The 20,419-nt window shown below is 48.0% G+C and overlaps 4 protein-coding genes across 5 annotated transcripts in view; 2 read left to right on the plus strand and 2 right to left on the minus strand.

Annotated features, from left to right (window-relative positions):
- The window catches only part of LOC135813208 (uncharacterized), a 107,138-nt gene that overhangs the window by 76,713 nt on the left and 10,006 nt on the right, over positions 1 to 20,419 (plus strand). Inside the window, exon 1 of one of the 2 annotated variants that reach the window (XM_065326407.1) lies at positions 19,633 to 20,389. The exons of the other annotated variant lie outside the window; for it this stretch is intronic. Coding sequence (XP_065182479.1) covers positions 20,029 to 20,389 — 361 coding nt within the window. The 5' untranslated portion in view covers positions 19,633 to 20,028. Of the gene's footprint in view, positions 1 to 19,632; positions 20,390 to 20,419 lie in introns of those variants that run through there. 2 annotated transcript variants of the gene reach the window in all.
- The window catches only part of LOC135813261 (fatty acid hydroxylase domain-containing protein 2-like), a 75,697-nt gene that overhangs the window by 17,700 nt on the left and 37,578 nt on the right, over positions 1 to 20,419 (minus strand). The window lies entirely within an intron of this gene.
- On the plus strand, positions 150 to 15,839 carry LOC135813171 (uncharacterized). Its single transcript, XM_065326389.1, has 5 exons — positions 150 to 711; positions 2,188 to 2,481; positions 6,247 to 8,777; positions 9,781 to 10,193; positions 15,131 to 15,839. Exons 1-5 carry the CDS (start codon positions 357 to 359, stop codon positions 15,138 to 15,140), a joined length of 3,603 nt encoding a protein of 1,200 aa, XP_065182461.1. The 5' UTR covers positions 150 to 356; the 3' UTR covers positions 15,141 to 15,839.
- LOC135806837 (fatty acid hydroxylase domain-containing protein 2-like) lies at positions 16,692 to 19,403 on the minus strand. Its single transcript, XM_065321024.1, has 2 exons — positions 18,613 to 19,403; positions 16,692 to 18,054 (listed from the first exon to the last, which is right to left on the minus strand). Exons 1-2 carry the CDS (start codon positions 18,759 to 18,761, stop codon positions 17,898 to 17,900), a joined length of 306 nt encoding a protein of 101 aa, XP_065177096.1. The 5' UTR covers positions 18,762 to 19,403; the 3' UTR covers positions 16,692 to 17,897.

A 20,419-nucleotide genomic window follows, 5' to 3' on the forward strand; every position in this document is an offset into this window, starting at 1 on the left:
ACTAGTACCATGAGTACTGAGTACTACTAGTAGCAACGACTCCGAGTCTTGAAAGGGTTGAGTTATCATCAGATCATGACAATGGTTATACCAGGGGGTCCTGGTTTTCACCACTCCCCGCTATGTAGACTCTACAATACATCTACCGGTTCTCGGTACCCGATCATCATCAATTTTTTCTTGGCGCATTTTCTCTGTCGGACGGTTGTTGCAGTGCTGGTGATTTGTGTGGGTCGTGTAGTTGTGTGCGGTGTTCTCCATTGTTCACTGTGGTGTGGACAGAACGATTCATGCCGGCGTGGACAGAGTGAGGCCGTGGCTGAGTGGTTGGTTGTGACGGTTTTGCTGACGGCGCAATGCCGGACAGTGTGCGGTACAACATCAAGTACTTGGTATCCAATCTAGATGTGTCACTGATCTTGGAAGACCTGCTGGAGAATGATGTCCTCAGCGAGGAGGAATACGTTACTGCCTCAGGCAAGGAAAACGAGAAGTGGGATCATTCCAAGTATGTGGTGAGGCTGATGCTAACGAAAACGGAGGAACAGGTGGATACGTTCCTGAATTTGATTCAACACAGCCAGCCTCATGTAGCGGAGCATATTGCCAGTACCATGGCGAACCGACGCAAAGCAACTGCCAGTGGGAAAACTGACCGTCCAACGAAGCCAATGTCGGCAGATCGTGAGTCAACACGTGACCCGTCCTCCGGTAAGTGTTCACATTGACTACAGTACAGTGGCGTAGGAAGGTGTGTGTGTGTGTGGAAGGGGGGGGGGGGGGGAACTCGTTGAACATGCATGTTACTACTGTCGTGGACATGGAAATCCGGTCGCACGTCTAGCGGCCCCAGGGTGCTGGCCATGCAGCCGTGGATAAGCGGTACACACATGCATTTTAAGCGCTGCAGCGCGCTAGTCGTAAAGGATCAACAATCATGTGCCCTGCACGCAGCGTTCTGTACGCGCTGAGGGCGCCGGCCCCGGTCAATCGACGGGATTTCCATGTCCACGACAGTACATTTGCATGAACAGTTCTGTTCAATGAAATCCAGTCACAGCATCACTCAAGTACGCGCTGGAATGAAATCCAGTCACAGCATCACTCAAGTACACGCTGGAATGAAATCCAGTCACAGCGTCACTCAAGTACACGCTGGAATGAAATCCAGTCACAGCATCACTCAAGTACACGCTGGAATGAAATCCAGTCCCAGCATCACTCAAGTACATGCTGGAATGAAATCCAGTCACAGCGTCACTCAAGTACACGCTGGAATGAAATCCAGTCACAGCATCACTCAAGTACGCGCTGGGTGTTGCGCAGCCCTAGACCTGCGAACATTGGGCTGCAAAATGGTGCAAGGCACAAACTTGAGTGACACGACGACTGGATTTCATTGAGCAGCACTGCCAGTACTTACTTGTTTGCAGTGAGAAGTGCTTACAGAGATCAATTTGTTTATGCATTCGCATCAATCGTATTGAGAGCTGACCCTGGGAATGCGGTGGGTTCAGTTAGATGGACAGTCCTGAGGATATAACCAGATCTACATGACGATTCTGTACATCTACAAGAAATGCAGGTGCCACCGGCGTGAAGCACTGTCATGGGTCACTAGATTATTGCTAGGGAGTTCAGTTCCAGCCTGGGTCAGGTGAAAACTGCAGTCACAACTCGCGTGTACATTTTAACCCTTTGTGTACGGACTCTACAACTTTCGATCCCCTGGGATCGAAACTTTTCAACATTTCAATCGATCGTAACTCAGTCATTTCTGGGTTATTTCCAAACACTAAGATACGTAGGTCGCAAAGAAAACTCCCAGCTGTCCATTGAAACAATCGCTGAAGCGCTCCGCTGTGCGGTTCTGGGAATGTGTGTGTGTGTGTGTGCATGTGTGTGTGTGTGTGCGCGCACGTGAGTGTGTGTGTGTGCATGTGAGTGTGTGTGTGTGTGTCCATTGTTCTTATCACCTGACGATGGCCAAGTGGCGAAACGTTGTAAAATAGCGGAACTTGTTCTGATGTGAAGCGCTATTGGAATGGGTGTGTCCACTCAAATTCCTTTCCATGTATTATCGGTGTTGTGCAATTCCATTTTTATTTGTCTCTTGACATGCAGTTGTGTGCAGTTGTGTGTTCATGTGAAATCTGCGCCTTCTGTATTTTGCTGCTTTTGCAACAGACAATCCGTTTGACCTGGAAAGGTTTGTGTGTGACATTCAACCATGGTTGAACACAGTTGACGCAGATCGACTGCGACGGATGGTGATCAAGAAACATCTCATAACTGACAGCGCATCAATAGAGGGACTGAAGAGAATTCTGTCCCGGGATGGAATATCTGATCATAATGAGAAGCTCATCCAGTTGCTCAGAGCTGGTGGCCTAAACACGTATCGTGATCTCAGTGTTGTCATTGAGGAACTTGGGTATGTGGACAAGAGCAAGGAAATGCTCTCCATTTTGTCCCACACAGGTATGTTGTTGCTATACTTTTACTGCAATGTGTTCAACTTTGGTGGTGTTTAATGGACAGCTGAGAGTTTTCTCTTCGACGTACATACTATGTTAGTTTTTGGAAATAACCCAGTAATGGCTGAGTTCCGATTGAAATTTTGAAAAGTTTCGATCCCAGGGGATCGAAAGCTGTACAGTCCGTACACAAAGGGTTAAATGGGGCCCCGCGTGGGATCTCTTTGGCCTGACTTTGACCCCGCTTCTATCTGATCCCGTGGCCAGTACTCCCTTGTCAATGCTGTTTTAGGTAGCTGAGGTCATTGCCTTTCCATTGATGCCACACATGCCATGCTTGAACAAAAAAGGTGGAGTCGCGGTTTGCACAGAGGCATAGAGAAGTACTGATCTCGACCAGAGGCAAACTCGACCCCGGCAGGTACACCCAATTTTCGTGTTCAGCAGCCTCGGATTAGTGTAAAAGAAGAGGATTCTAGAACATTTAGCCTCGCACTTTATCGCAGTAGAAGGAACATTATCACAGAAGCCAGCCCACAGCGATTTCCCGGTGGTGGACGTAAAAATCGAGTGAATCGAGCGCACACTGTAGAAGCTGTGACGGTGAAAGCATGTGAGTTGTGCAAGCAGGCACACCCGGCATGCATGCCGTGCAGCACATGCATGCACACGGCGTGCATGTGCACACCCTGTATTGTCATGCACTTCATGCAATTAAGCACTTCAGTTCGCACGCGCATCTATGCACCAAATAGTGCAGTGCTGGACGGAAACCACACCGTCCCCTTCCATACTTGAATTACTTTCTGTGGCTGCTCAGGCTTTCATTTTCCAAACTTCAATTACTTCGAAATCGCAAACATTGCTTCAGTCGGAGTCAGTTTTTCTCATTGCTATGCCGCAGCTATAGTGCAGTATTCCAGAGAATGCCACTTTCCAGACAAAATGTTCAACTGAGACTTAGTACAGTAGTTGTTGGCGAGCGAAGATTGCAAGGTACTTTAGCGGCAGTCATAAATTTGAACATTTCCATGGAAATACTGAGCCCAAGGCTACCAGCCATCATTCAATGACCTCCAAAAGATCTCACAAGGTCAAGATGGTCATCAACACCACTGTGGAAAATCCGCTATCAGTGGAACATGACTTTGTTGTTAATTTTAGAGTTTTACAATAACCACTAGAGAGGTTTTGCTGAGCAAAAGTTCGCGTACATTTTCGATTGGCGTCGCGAGAAGCAACTTCGCACGAACGTTCGCAGCTGTGAACCCGAAAGTTGAAGGAAATACGAAACAAATTTTCGCAGTTATTTTCGCTGATCACGGGCCAGTGACTATTGGTGAACCACGCTCATGCAATGTTTGGTGCTTCATCTTTCACAATCCAGTAGATACACTCTTGGCTTGGTCCTCCAGTGCTAGCTTTCCCATATGGCAGCCCGTGTTGCTTAATCTCCGGAACCATGTCCGATCTCCTACCCTGGTCGTCTTTTCAGAGTCGGTTATATCAATGATCCCTGTTTTCTTGATTTTCAGGTGTTGATGCGCCGGATTACAGCACAGGCAAACCCGTTTGTCTGTGGGTGTCCGGTCATGGACAACGTAGTCAAAGAGTTCTCGTCGCAGGGTGCTGCCACTTGCAAAAATAAATAATCGGATGAAGACGACTTCTCAAACAAGCGCGAGTACACGCGTACTTTCCTGGAACGAAAATCATGCAAAATACAAATTTCGCGCAAACGTTCGCAGAAATATTTGCAAGCCCAGACGCGGTAATCCATGCAAAGTTTTGCTCAGCAAAGCGTCTCTACTAGTACGAGATAAGCTAGGGATTCTTGTTTGAAATCGGGGCATTATTCTCAAACGTAAACGTACCCCTCTGTTATTCTTGCAACGTAAACCGGAATCCCTCTGTCATTGCTCAGTGCACAGAACACCACCAGTACTAAGAAATTTTGATTTTATGATCTTTCTATAGGTATTTTAGGGAAACATGTTGGTGATCTACCCCCCCCCCCCCTCCCACGACCTGTGGTGCTGGCACGTGTTAAAGGGGAAGTTAAGGCAAAAATTAAAATTTCACCAGTTGTAGTCTTCGGGGTGCTGAGTCGAATGGTCTTGGTCCGAGAAAGCTGAGACGCTCCCTTCCTACTTGAATCCCAATCGAACTCGCGCACTTCCACCGAAACTGGGTGACTGCGCCCTACTAGATGGGGATTTGTATGCAAAATGTCACTAAAAGCGCCGTTTCGTTCTTATAAAAGCACGGATGACCGCGATTGGCCCATATGTTGTAGTCTTTTGGACGCTGCGTCGACTGGTTTTGGTCCGAAAAGGCTGCGATGCAGCGTTCCTACTTTATTCCCAATCGAACATGGTTGAACAAGTGGTCACGTGCTCCTGGGTGCACAAATCACCTGGTCACCACGCCAGCAGGCGACAACTTTCACACCAAGGTTCAACTCGAGTTCAACTCGAGTGACAGGACTGTACCCAAAAAAGGTCAAACAGGCTAGTAAGTTGTACCCTGCAGGCACGGTGACCAGCTGACTGGTGTACGCAGGAGCACGTGACCGCTTGTTCAACCATGTTCGATTGGGAATAAAGGAGGAACGCTGCATCGCAGCCTTTTCGGACCACAACCAGTCGACGCAGCGTCCAAAAGACTACAACATATGGGCCAATCGCGGTCATCCGTGCTTTTATAAGAACGAAACGGCGCTTTTAGTGACATTTTGCATACAAATCCCCATCTAGTAGGGCGCAGTCACCCAGTTTCGGTGGAAGTGCGCGAGTTCGATTGGGATTCAAGTAGGAAGGGAGCGTCTCAGCTTTCTCGGACCAAGACCATTCGACTCAGCACCCCGAAGACTACAACTGGTGAAATTTTAATTTTTGCCTTAACTTCCCCTTTAACCATGTGGAACATTCGGGGCTGGGAAAATGGAAGTAAGTATTAGTTTGGAAGACCGCGTGGCATGAAGAAGTGCCTAGAACTGGACAGAAGCCGGCCAGACACTGCTGTACCAGCATGATGATCTGCGTCCGCACACAATAAAACTCAATGCACGTGCGTTTGCAGCGCAAGGGAACGCGAAAGGACCCGACATTCAGGTTGTTGCTCAGCCGGGACAAAACCCCGATGTCAACGCGGACGACTTGGCATTCTTCTACAGCCTGGAGACAGACGTGTCTTTGATGGCGAAGGAAACCAGAAAAGGAGCTCAGAAGTTCTGCAGGCTTTGAAAACATGCTGGCAGGAGAACCCCGCTGCCAAGATGAAAAGCACTAAATGTTTGCTTGTGTTGCCATGGCACCTTCCATGGGATTCTGGAGAGCGGCGGAGAGAAAAACTGCCGACAGTGGCACCGTGCAAATCGTCAAGTTCACAGTTCAAGCAAAGAAGTACGATCAAATATTTTCCCGGCATCTTTTAATGTTTACAGAGCGTGAGCTGTCAGTGTGTCAGCACTGCAGACAGGAGTCAGCGAGGAAGCACACTCAATGCAGGGAATGAGTGGTCATCGAATTCAAATGAAGAGAGAAGCTGGACCGCTTCGAAACAAACTGTGTGACATCTATACTACTATCTCTCGTATGCGGATTGTTTTCCCCTCTGCGAAGTGTGTTGTAGCCATAGAATGCATTTGATGGAACTGCAAAAACATGCAACAACATTTCGCTTAACAAAGGAAGTACATCATACATCCCTTTTGTGGGGATTTTCAAAACTTACGATAGGTTTATCATACTTTCTGTTTCCTTGGTAGGTATCACCATGGCAACAGTTGGCAAACAGAAAACACAGCCATTGCAGCACACAGTGGGGGATGGTCAGGCAGATCAGCAAGGGACCTCCAGTACATGTGAACCAATCTTCAAACAACCAACATCAGCTGAAACAACGGCCAATGCAACTAGAACGGGTACAACATCCAATACAACATTGACTACAACACAGGATTCAACAAGATCATCAACTTCAAGCCAGTCATCTCTACCGGACAAAGACCGACACTTCACTGGCAGGAATGACATTGTTACAGAGATCAGTGACAACATTCTCACAGCAAAGTCCAAGCCATCATCTACACGTGTGCAGAGTCTTCTGGCACCAGCTGGTTTTGGTAAGACGTCCGTAGCCATTGCTGTGGGACATGTATGTCGCAATGCTGGTTGTCGTGTGGAGTTCTTTGACTTACGCGGTGTAGCTGGTGTTGACGCTGTCCAGGCAATGATTCATAACCGACTCGAAACAAACCCAGCTTCATCTGAAACTACTGGCAAGACAACGAAATCAGCTGATGGCATGGATGATGATGGTAGCCAGTACGACATGTTATGTATTCTGGACAATGCCGAAGATGCTATCCAAGCTGGTGCTGATAAAGATTTCCAGCTGCAAGATGTTGTGGAGCAACTTCTGCGACGGCAACGCAACGCCCATGTCCTACTGACAAGTCGTGTTTTCTTTGACCTACACGCTGCCCAGTTTAAACTACAACAACACCGTCTTGATGGTCTGACAACGGTTTGTGCTGTTGGTCTGCTCCATGGTCTATGTGTTGAAGGTAGTGTGAGCATTGAAGATGCACAGAGGTTAGTGGATCATTGTGGAAATGTTCCACTTGCTGTACGCATTACAGCTGGTCTTCTACAAGGTGGTCGGTATACTCCAACCATGTTGTTATCGATATTCCAAGATCTTGGTCTTGATGTCTTCAACGCTGATGGTCTGAAACCGAATCATCGAATCCTGAAGCTGTTGACAATAGCATACAACACATTACAACATGATGACAAGGCATCATTCCATGCTCTCTCTCAACTGCGCTCCTCGTTCTCATCTGATTGCGCTCGTGTGATAGTAGGTTTGGCTGACACTAAGGCCAGTATGGTTCATCTTGTACGTTTTGATCCGTTGAGCAAGATTTGTTTCCTGGATTACAATCCGTATCTGGACCGCTACTCACTTCAACCATTCATCGCCGAGTTTGGTCGTTACCAATGCCCTGAAGACAAGCAACGCATGTATCAACAGCGAATGTGCAAGCATTTCCTTGGCTTTGTGAAGGAAGTTGACGACTGTAGAGGTTGTGGTGTGGACAAAGCAGTGTATTGGAGTTACCAACTGCTTCAGGAACAGGTGAATATACAGATGTCGTTGTCTGTTGTTGATGTTTTGTCTGGAGATGACTTGCTTCCTTTCTCTGGATTAGCAAAGTGGTGGGGTATCCTACTTGTCTTGTGTGGGAAAGCAGCATTTGATGAAGAGTTTGGGGACAGGATTCGAAGATTGGACAAAGCACCGCTATCTGTACAATCTGAGAGCCTTTTCACCTCGGTCCTGTGCTGTATTTCCAGTCCAAGCATTGCAGATTCTGATGTCACTTTTGAGAGTTTGGATTCCAGAACCCAAATGCTCCTAGAGAAATCTGAACAAGAACCGACAGGAGTGGATTCACAGTTGCAGCTACATTTGATGCAACTTTCTCTGGAGTCATGCAGGGTATCCATGTCTCTGGACATCGACTGGAAGAAAGGACAGGTTGAGCCCAGCCATGAAACACTATCCCGTCTTCAGGTGGTATACCAGCGTGTTACAACAACACTGAGAATTGGTCTTGCAACAGGTGTCACTGAATGTGCCCTGAAACTCATTCAACTGTATTGTTCCACTCTGCTAAACAAGGATATTCCCAATGTACAGGTGGTAGAAGTCCTTGCTGAGAGAGTGATGTCATCACACTTTCTATCACAGGATGGTGTAGTCAGGTCATGTGCTTATATGTACGACTTTCTGCTACAGTGCATATTTGTGATCCTGGGCAAGGGTATGTCAAGTTCCTGTAGCAGTGAGTGGATTATTTCACCATCATTGATTACAACACTGGGTATACCACGGTGCGAATGGAAACATGTACCAACTGCTATCAGGCGCACGACCAATAGCCATGACGACTATACCACTGTGTCTGCTTTTCGGTTACAACTGTACCTGCACTCCATGGATAATGACACAGTCACCACACTACTGGACCTGTACTTGGGTGATCTGTACTACAACCTGAAAATATCCTTGGTACTTAATGGAAGGGCATCCACAACTCCAATGGGTCTCACTCTACCAGCACAGCATCCCTACAGCATTGTGATGGACTATGTCAGGAGATGGTGTAATGGCTCAAATCCAGCAGATCACACAACAGCACTGATTAACAACTGTAGCCAGAACAAGGTACCTGATGTGGAAGTGATGCAGTATTGTATTCTGATGGCTAGAGCACTGCTCGCGATTGAGGTAAGCTGGTAGTGCAGTGTACACAGTTCAGGTTACCATAACTTTTTTCCAACCATATTCCACTCTGAATGGAACATTATATTGCAAACCAGTATACTCAGTAATTATCTACTGTTTAGTGTCTCTCTAAGGTTGATTTCTTGAAGAACACAAAGGGAAATGTGATAATAGAGAGGTTTTGCATTCCGAATTTCGGAATTATTTTCGGAATGTGGCGGCAGCAGTCGAAAAAGTAGTCGAACTTTCGGAAGTGTGGTGGCGAAAGTGCATGGTTTTCCGAAAATGGATTTTCGGCTCTTTCATGTTTGGGAGTGCATATTTGAATACAAAAAAGTGTATTTTTCATGTTTGTATTTTTGCTTTCTGCTGCTCTCGAATATTTGAAAAAAATTCCACGTATGTAGTTTTGATTTTTGCTGGTTTTGCTGCTCTCGCTGATCTCGCCATGTTGACTAATCTTCTCACACTTCATCACACTCTATCTTCCTTTGCCCTGGAGCCAACTAACAGTACAAGACAGTAGTTCACGAACCTCGTCTTCAGCTGTTGGATCACTTGGTCCACCATCAGTCCGTCCTCGTCTTCGAACCGCACCCAAATTCAGTTTGACCTGCGCACATGGATTTGATCCAGGGAGTCGTAAAATACCGGTATTTTACGACTCCCTGATTTGATCCTGCTCAACCCCTTCGACGCTCTCCATTTTGCTTTGCATGGCAACCCTTGGAAACGAAGTCGAATCAGATTTTCGGAATGCAAAACACTGAAAATACCGTTTTTCGGAACGCGCTTTTTTCGGAAAAGCACAGTCGAAAATCATTCCGAAATTCGGAATGCAAAACCTCTCTAATTTTGAACATTGTAAACAAGTGGAATGGAATGTGTAGCTTTCCGCTATATCAGTCTGATTTGTTATTACTGTGCATGACGTTCTCTGTTTCGAGTGTACTGGCCTCAGTTACTTTCTTTTCTACACTGTTCTTTGTTGTGTGCTTTGCTGTAGAATACGACCTTTGCACTTGCAGAAATGTCCAAACTCTTCCCAGCGTTGAAGTCATTGGTTAATGATCTCAGTGCTTACCTGCCAAGCAATTGTGCAACTGGTCTCTCAGTGTCTGGAATTGTGTACTTACCACCAACAACTGTGGACAATCCTGTACTATACATCTCTCTCATTGCTGCCTTGCATCGTCAATCCAAGAGAAGCCAAGTGAGCATTGATCACCACATTGCACTACTGGAATGGTGTCCACGTGCAGCAGCATGTTTTGTCTGCTATGACCTGGACAACATCACAGCATGTCCTCATTGTGGCATGGCTTACCTGTGTGGCAAACATCGTCAAACTGGTGAACACCTAAGTGAACACAACCAACACTGTGCTATGCTGGCAGTACTCAGACATTGCATACTACAGTAAGTTAGAGTGTCAAGATCGACTCACATGACAGATTTCGAGTGCTGTGTGATGAACTGGTGTGTTAGTGCCTTGCTAGGTGGATGTGTGTGTTGGGGGGGGGGGGGTGTAGGTGTGAGTGTGTGTGTGGGGGGGGGGGGGTGGAGTGGGTGTGTGGGTTTGGGGGGGGTGGAGTGGGTGGGTGGAGTGGGTGGGTGGGTTGGGGGGGGGGGGGGGGGTTGGAGGGGAGGTGTGCGAACCAAACTTTTAATCATTCGTAACATCATCACGCCTTATTTTCGAACTGCCTCTTTTTATTTCCCATTCTTGATCTTGTGTTACACTGCAACATATGAGCGTTAGCATGCTATCGCGAGTTAGCAGCCAGCCCAGCGAGCTGGCCTGACCTGCGCGCATTGGCGAATCACGTGGGCACGCGCCCTTCAAGATCCTGTACAATGTCTCTTGCATGTCATTGCTGTTTTGACTTTCGAGCGTGCAACTTGCGGAACATGTGTTCCTAAACAAAATTCCTTCCGTGTAGAATTTCAAGCTTGCATTCTCGTATCTCTACGATCCAAATTCAGACTTCAATACCGCTTGTTTGTGCCTGAAACAATGTCGTCGTCTACAGTGGACCGTCGACTGTGGACTTTTAGCTTGCGCCAGCATCAGGTTTCCTGAAGTAACTCCACGCTTCAAATTCCGATCTCAGCGACCCTTGTTTGTACCTTGAAACAATGTCGTCGTCACCTACCGGCATTCAGCCTCTCCGGAGCTCCTCGCTCTACCTGGCTCCGCCGCTCGCCTACTGCGAACGCAGCGATGGCTGCCACGCAGAACACGCAGCACCAACACTCACTGCAACAGCAGGCGCGAGCCTCACGATCGTAATTTGTATCCAGAGATCTAGAGAGGTGAGTTCGTGGACTTTGATTTTCTGTTGGAAGTTCAACACGCCGCATCCACTGCCGTCAACAACGCCACCCAGCTTCTCCTCGCTCTACTTGGATCCGTATTGCCGCTCGCCGCCAGCAGGCCGGACCCTACTGGGAGCACGGTGCAGTGACGACCGCCATGCAGCACCATCAGCAGGTGAATTACCTGACTGTCCTGCGGGCCCTTCGAGTGAACTGCCGAGAGTCCATCGCAGGACCAGCAGGGGGGGGGGGGGCGGATATGTGTGTGTGGGGGGGGGGGGGTGCGGATGTGTGTGTGTGTTGGTGGGTGGGGGGGGGGGGTGAGGGTTGTATGTGTGTATGTGTGTATGTGTGTGTGTGTGTGTGTATGTGTGTATGTGTGTGTGTGTGTGTGTGTGTGTATGTATGTGTGTATGTGTGTATGTGTGTGTGTGTGTGTGTGTGTATGTGTATGTGTGTGTGTATGTGTATGGGGGGCTGTACTTGTATGGTAGTGCTCAGTATTACGTGAACTACCGATGAGTCCATGGCAGGAGGCGGAGGCGGAGGGGTGCTCACGCAAGACCTTTGATTTTCTGTAGGATCCCACAGAGTATATTCCTATTGTCCCTCTGTAGGACCCCTTCTAGGGCCAATGTGACATTGAAACGATGGGTTAGTAGAACAGGCGGGAGTCTTTCAGTGTGTGTATGTGCTTGAGAGCACTTGCACCCGTGCGTGTGTTTGTGTGTGTGTGTGTGTGTGTGTGTGTGTGTGTGTGTGTGTATGTGCGTGTGTGGCTGCATGTATGGGCACTGGTGTTGGCGATATCTTTTTTGTCGAGCGAATACGCGCTTGCTCACTTCACTGCCTATCTCCCTGGCCAGTTTGTAAGCTGGTCGTATTCATTCAACATAGCCTGCTGCCACTCAAATTGGTCTTGCACTGTGTCAACCTGTGACCAGCTAAACAGACAAGTTCCAATAAAAATGTCGCAATTGCCAGAGTCGATTCAAAAGGCAAAGTCACTTATCCCGTCACAAACCCTCATGCCTCTTCTCGTCTTCGTCTCGCTCAATGAGAAACACATGAACTGCTTGTTTGTATATACTTCGAAGTATGAGGATTAGCGACCCGGAGTCTGTGTGTGTGTGTGTGTGTGTGTGTGTGTGTGTGGTCTTTGCCTACGGTCTACGGTCAATCCTTGGCATTTCGCGCGGCCGCCAGTGGGAGCAGCACATTACATCGGAGCAACTACGCACACAGTGGGGTGACCCTACTCCACTGTCGTGCATGGTACAGCGAAGACGCTTGGAGTGGCTTGGGCACCTAGCTCGGCTTGATAACAATCGGTTACCCAAGCAGTTGCTCTTCGCTCATCTTCCACGAACCCGCCCGTTTTGCGGCCCCCGACATCGCTGGAAGGACGTTGTCCAGGCTGATCTGACTGTGGCCGGTGTGCACAATTGGTTCCCATCAGCCAATGATCGCGGAGAGTGGCGTGACATAGTGTCGGCAGCAGCGGGGGTGAAGGAGCCTGCCCCGAGGACGATTGTGTGCCACGTTTGCGGCCGCCTGTTTCGTCGGCGTGCCGACATGGCCCGGCACAAGTGCACAGCAGTCCGACAGCTCCCCGTATCACAGCAGCCTGGGTCGGTACAGCGTCCTGCCTGCAGTAGATGGCTCCGGAGCAGGGGTGGGCTTGCAGTGCATAAGTGCCTAGGGAGTGACAACTGTGACGACCGACCGCCTTTTGATGCTCCTCCTGTTGCCGAGGTCCTGGTGTGTACTGCCTGCCAGCGTACTTTCAAGTCTACTGCTGGCCTCAAGCGCCATCGCTGTGGACCCCGCCCGAAGCGCCCTACAGTGACTGATCGCCAGCACTTTGAACATCATTGCCGAGTCTGTAGTCAACGCCAGTTTCGGAGGCGACAGGATCTGGAGCGCCATTTGAAGCACTGCCTACCTCTCCCCTAACCTCTCTGACAGTACCTCCCTTTGGGGAGCGGCGTGGCCATTTCTGGCAGCTGTCAATAGTAGTAGTAGTAGTAGTGTGTGTGTGTGTGTGTGTGTGTTGGATCCCGGGACGGATACCCTGATGCCATCAATCCTTTTTCTGCGCCTTGTCCTCACCCACTTACTGAGGTGTGGTGAGCCCATAACTGGGATCATTCTTTTTTACTCTCTTTCTCACTCCTGTGTGCAGCCACACCATACATGCTCCCACCCCTAACACACCTCACTCACATACACACACACATACACACGCACACAGCAACAACAAACAGCCTCTGCGGGGACAGCAGCAACAGCAAGCAAATGTATTGTCAACCAAGTAACGGCGACAATAATAAACAGCTTAAAGCAGCTCAACTAGATCATCAAGATTATTGCAGTCTGCAATCTGAGCACACCGGAAATATCTAAACGACTCAACAAGATAACCATTCACTAGGGCGGGCGGGCATGGGCACTACACTTGCAAAGCAAGAAGAAAAAGAGTGCCGCAGCCGGAGCGCATGCTCCTAATATCTCGCATTTGCGAGCAGCAAATGTTACGTCATGCAAAAGTAAGACAAAAAAGAACTACATTTCGCGCTTCTTTCCTACGTCCGCCAACGAGAAATGAGGCATTTTCCAAGTGCACCCAGAGTTTTGGGGGTTTCAGGGGGTGTCTGCCATTGAGCAGTTCAAATAGCCAATTGATTCCTCTTTCCAAGATTCCTTTTGAGGCTGCGTGTACACGACAACGCTGGGGGTGAAAACGCAACAAAATCCTTTCGGATGCATGGTTCATTTACACGGTACGAAGAGCAAAATGTAAAAGTTGTACACCAAAACGGAAGAAAACCAAAACGCTGGCCAAGGTGGAAGAATTTGAAAACGGAAATGTTCTGCCGGATAAATTTGAGTGTGTAAACAGTCGAAACAGTATGCTGGCCTCGTTTTCCGTCACGCTTGTTTCGTTTTCGGCTGTTCACACGGATCCGGATATCCGGCAATCCAAACAATTATTTTTACAATTTTCGTCATGTGACGAGTGTTGTTTTGTGGCCTGTTTTCAACTATTCCTTGAGTGTGATTGGTGCTTCCACGACAACACTTGGCACATGACGAACTTTTGCGGATCCTTTGCTCGTGTAGACGCGCGAAAACGATACAAACGTAGACCACCTCGGATCAGCTTTGATCATGTAAACGCACGAAAACGAAAGAAGAAATGCGGGACTGAAAACGGAAAACTGGCCGTGCGTTGTCGTGTAAACGCAGCCTGAGTCTCTCTCCCTTCTCCCGGGGAGACTCACGTGACCAGTTTTGGCAGTGAGCAACAAGACTTAGTACGTGTGTGTGCGTGGAGGCGGGTGTGCTTGCTTCTGTGTATACTTGTGGGGTTGTGAGTGTGTTTGTGAGGGACAAGGGGCGTGTGCGTGGACAAGCGTCACAAGGTGTGTGTGTGCGTGGACAAGCGTCACAAGGTGTGTGTGTGTGTGTGTGTGTGTTTGTGAGGGACAAGGGGCATGTATGTGTGTGTGTGTGGGGAGGGGGGGGTGTTTATGAGGGACAAGGGGTGTGTGTGTTTTCGAGGGACAAGGGGTGTGGATGTGGGTGAGTGTGGACAAGAGGTGGGTATGTGGGGGGGGGGGGGGGTGTACGTGGGGAAAACAAATGGTACAATGTGTCAGGAAATCCCTAGCAGGGAATGTCGCTTCTGTAGTATGTGTGCAACGTATCCTGCTAGACGGTCACCTGTTTTACAGCTTGATGTTATTCAGAATGTGTATCACTGCCTGTAGATTCCAGTCATGATGTCATTATGAGAAATGATTATTATAACAATGACTTCATTCTTAATTATATCATCAACACATGCAATCCATAAGACGAATTCTATATCCAGAGCTTCAAGTAAATGGTTGATTCTTCCTGTGTGTGTTGTTTGGGATGTGTGTGGGTGTGGTGGCGTGTGTTTGGGTGTGTGCGTGTGTGTGCGTGTGTGTGTGTGTGTGTGTGGTGTGTGTGCATGTGTATGTGCACTCTCCCCGTTGTACATTCTACAGGGCTAGGTGAGCTTCTGAAGATCTCTACTGGATAGTGTTTAGCAGTTGAGATTGGTGAACTTGACCAGCACTGGACAGGGATCATTTCAAGCAGCTACTGCAGTAAGAGATACTTCAACAGCACACTACCTGTCATTGATCACAACACTGTGACATCACTTGTATAGACATGATGTATACAGATTGTCTATGACACACACAGTGTTGTGTTACTATGTAGATATAATGATCAACTGAACTACATGTACTGTCTAGTCCAGTCTACTGTGGTATCAGTTTTACTGAATGTGTTCATGTCTACTCTCACCTACTGTTTTTACACTAGTCACTGTACAGAATAGCTACCGCTATGTCAGTTAAACCTGCAAAACTATACTCTACAAATGTTTATACTGCAATGTATATTGCCATAGCAGTGTCAGCCATACCCTGTACACACAAGTTCATGCTACTATCCTTGAGATACACATCATATTTTACTCCTGTATTGAAATCTAGCAGCACTGCTAGCATTCGTGTGACAAAATAATGCCTGTTGCAGCCGCTGCGTGCTATCACGTCAAAGCATGAAGCATCACAAATGTAGCCATGATTCGACCTGAGCAAGCACAGACCGCAGCTCCTTCCACATTGTTTCCCATTGTGGCCCGCTTTCCAGTAGCCCACAGGATTTATCCTGCCTGAACATGGCAATGTGTCCAAAATCCGATATGTTTGTGTGTACGTACGAGCACGCGCATGTTGGTGCATGTGTGTGTGTGGGGGTTTGTGCACTTGAATGTGTGTGGTGGGGGGGGGGGGGAGGTGCACATGGATGTGCATGCACGTGTGTGTGTGTGTTTGTTGTGTGGGTATATACATACTCAGCGGGACAGCATGCCAAACTAGAGTGTGCCCATTCATTACAAGCTCATGAACAGGATCCTACCTCTGCCAGTATTTGTATTATCTTACCATCAGTAATATGCAGCAGTGTTGTAATGATCAAATTCATCATGGTTAAGATCTACAATGTACTGTCGTGAACATTGAAATCAGATGGGATGACGGGACCGACACCCTCACATTTATTTGCACATACAATACACTATAGTTAATGTACATACAGTAAACATGGACCAGCAGTGCTCACGACTGCAAGGCCAGCGCCCAGTGGCCGCTTGACTTCTCAACGGATTTCAAAGTCCACGACAGTACCTTGAAGTGTAGATACATGGGGGTGGCAAACGTCACGAACCATGATTCTGTGGCGATACTGCGCCTAGAGATCACTGGCCGTGCTCATAGGCAGGCACAAGAGTATGTAACGTCTGCGGGGGCGGGGGTCTGAGCCCTCTGGATTTGGATGAGCAGATAATCCGGGTTTGTTGCTAGACCAGTGGCACAGAGTACTCGACGGATTGCCAACAGCAAATTGCAGTGCTTGTCTGGGACAGTACAGGCATGTGTTGACTGCATGTGATTTCAGGTTTCATATTCTAACACTTTGTATGAAGTCAGCATACATGCAGTTCTTCAAGTATAAAGCATCTTGAATAGTGACGTAATTAAGCACCGGTAGTCAGGTACAGAAAACAGTTAGAGTGACCTGGGAGCAAGTAGTAGTGATGTAATAGCAGTACAGCCGTTAAGTAGTAGTGATGTCATAGCAGTACAGCAGGTAAGTAGTAGTGATGTCATAGCAGTACAGCCGGTAAGTAGTAGTGATGTCATACCAGTACAGCCGGTAAGTAGTAGTGATGTCATAGCAGTGCAGCCCGAAAGTAGTACTGGCACCATAGCCAATATTTTGCTTGTAACTAAAAAATAATCATAACACAGTCCCTCTCCATCCTTCCAGGACGGTGGAAAGGGTGGAAATTGAAATGGAAAACAAACTGTGAACGGCCCTAGGTGAGAAAGAGAACATAACTTCTTGGTGATGGCCGTCGGAAACAATGCACATTGGCTATGAGAGTTGTCACTGATAGGACGGGAAGATTGAACATTGCGATGTCGTTATTTAACCACCTATGATAGAACACAGCTTGGGACTAGCTAGGGCACTAGTGAATTTGCCACAAAAAAACCCATAGCTATGTGAATAAAAATAAAAATAATTATCAGTGGCATACTTGAAGTAGTGAGGGTAGGTAAGTGTAATTTGTCATGTGACCAGTATTGATGGTGGATATGCTAAAATACATATACATGTAGAGTAGTGATGATACTAGCATTGAAACTGGAGAATGGGACGGTCAAGGGTGGACTGTGAGGAGACTAGCATTGAAACTGGAGAATGGGACGGTCAAGGGTGGACTGTGAGGAGACTAGCATTTAAACTGGAGAACGGGACGGACGGTCAAGGGTGGACTGTGAGGAGACTAGCATTGAAACTGGAGAATGGGACGGTCAAGGGTGGACTGTGAGGAGACTAGCATTGAAACTGGAGAATGGGACGGTCAAGGGTGGACTGTGAGGAGACTAGCATTGAAACTGGAGAATGGGACGGTCAAGGGTGGACTGTGAGGAGACTAGCATTGAAACTGGAGAATGGGACGGTCAAGGGTGGACTGTGAGGAGACTAGCATTGAAACTGGAGAATGGGACGGTCAAGGGTGGACTGTGAGGAGACTAGCATTGAAACTGGAGAATGGGACGGTCAAGGGTGGACTGTGAGGAGACTAGCATTGAAACTGGAGAATGGGACGGTCAAGGGTGGACTGTGAGGAGACTAGCAACAGCAGTGAGGATGCACACATGCACACGCACTGCCAACTTAACCTTTTTACTGGCATTTCTTCGGTTCGTCCGGAATTAGAACGTTGGCTGGGGTGGTGCCAAGTAGCATGGAATGGCGCTCATACGACTTTGATTTACGGAAGCGACTGTCCGTGCCATGCAGCAAATCAAAGATTCCCAGCATGCCAAAGTTCTGGTTGAACCTGCATAGCAGCAGCCAACATAAACGAAAAAATTAAGTCAGTTTTTATAATTATACGAGGTACACAAACCCATCGGCAGGCACATGGGGCTAGCATGGGGTCACCAGTGATACTGTGCTGGTAGGACCTCCCATGCTCAACTGGCCAGAGGTCTCGGCATCATCGAATGGCAGACTCACCAAACTGAGGGCATTTTAGTGCATTGGATCAGAATCAGACAATACATATAGGAACATTCATGGTAAGAAGAGACAACAACCATGACACTGGTATGGAAGTGAACTGCTGGAAAAAGGGAGTATTTCTTTTCTGGTGTTCAGGAAAGGGACTGGGGGAGTAATCTTCTCCTCTGTGCAAATTTCGAAAAGTTAGCACCTGGTTTACATGCAGTCAGAAGTTTTTTTTGGGGGGGTATTTCCTTTTAGGTGTACAGTGGGGAGGGGGGGGGGGGGGGGGCTCAAGTCAGATTGTTGCGTTCACCGCCTCCCATGTATGTGCAAGGTATTACTATTAGTACAGCTACCAATCAATGCAGAATGCACAAACTACACCACTAACTTTGCGTGATGGTAGTCGTGGTACTCGTTGGACGCCATGAACGGCAGGTGGAAGCCGCTGAGTTCGATGGACATGGAGGCCAGCGAGATACAGGCCCACAGCAGCAGCAGCAGCATACAGTGAGAGCCGAGCAGGATGGGACCAGCCATTACCGGCAATATGTTGGACAGGAAATGCTCGACTGGGTCACAGTACAGGCCAGAGAAGCTGATCGGCGCGGTCTACTCGTGGTGAACCTTGTGAACGTGTTTTTTCATCGCTGCCAAGCTCCTCAAGAGGCTTCAGCATCTGGACTATCCTTTCTGCTTTCACTCACTGTAATAATCGCTGGTAGCCCTGGCCACGTCATTGGTGATGGTCACAAAGCTCGCTAGCAGTGGTCACTCGCCCCGTGTCCGAAATTTCGAGTCCACCGTTTCATACTCTTGGACGATACATGTACCGAACCAACGGTAAAGATCCGATAGAACAACAAGACACGTGCACTATTGCAGGCAACGATTTAGATCTGTTGACCATCTAGCCGCGCACTGCATTTCCATTTGGCGTTTGAATGGATGTTCAAATAATATCCAACACGCAGTTCAGTTCAGTTGGCTCAGTCCTCCAGTCTGCGGTCATCAAAATCATGCCATTCATGGCGATCAACACGCTTTCTCTTACAACTCGGTCTGGCTTTCTTCAATCTTGACCATTATCACTGCCATACTAGGACAAACAGTTTACTCTATTCATATCACTCCATAAATTAGGCATATTAAATGGAAACTGATTGCGTTCGTAGATCTACTCTGCAATCATCAGCCAATAATCCAAGGAACCGAAAAAAATCCTATCTGCTATGTGAGGTCAACACTTTCTTCGTGCACGCATGCGCAACCATGACCGGAGTCGGAGACTGGTACATGGTGGTGCAGTGGCGGAGAGGCCCAATGCAATACAACGCCGGCCAAATGCGAAGGCTACTGCCAGTAGATCTACAGCTGCACCGACCGCGTTGACGTTGTCCTCTCCTTCTGACTATTTTTTAATTTTTAATTTTACTATTCTCTTAGTAAACTTTTCTAAGCACTCGCAGACTCCATTGCAGCCACTCACACATTACTAATTCTCTTAGTGCTGGCACTGTTACAGTGATCAGGCGCGTACGCAGCGAGCGAAGAGCCCAGGGCCAGGCGATCGAGCAGATGCTGAACATTTCAAGCCGCGTGATTTTCGAAGAGTTGTTTGCCTTCATGGAATTCGCTCTGTACCTGAGCCACAACTGATGAACGCCTTGTACTTGAAAGTACGTGTTATTGCTTGAGAAAACACAACTTTTTGATCCTAAGAAGTTATGCAGTAACTCGATGTCGATCGTGATCAGTCCGCAGTGCGAGTGAACTGTGGTCACGCGGACAGGCAGGAGTGTGAACAATGGCAGACAGGGTGCGCTATAACATAGCCTTCTTACTTTCCAATCTAGATGCATCCGTGATCTTGGAACTCTTGCTGGAGAATGATGTGCTGGACGTTGATGAATATGATACTGCCTCTAGCAAGGAAAACGTGAAGTCTGATCTGACAAAGTACGTGGTGAGGCTGATGCTGAAGAAAACGGACGAACAGGTGGATGCGTTCCTGAGTCTCGTTCAGCACAGCCAGCCTCATGTAGCGGAACATGTCGCCAGTACCATGGCGAAGCGACGCGATGCAACTGCCAGTGCCAGTGGGAAAACTGACCGTCCAACGAAGCCAATGTCGACAAATCATGAGCCAACACTTGGCTCGCCCTCCGGTAAGTCTTCACATTGATTACAGTGGCTTA

The sequence above is a fragment of the Sycon ciliatum genome, chromosome 1 (genome assembly GCF_964019385.1).
Source record: "Sycon ciliatum chromosome 1, ocSycCili1.1, whole genome shotgun sequence".
In the NCBI taxonomy this organism is placed as follows: Eukaryota; Metazoa; Porifera; class Calcarea; order Leucosolenida; family Sycettidae; genus Sycon; species Sycon ciliatum.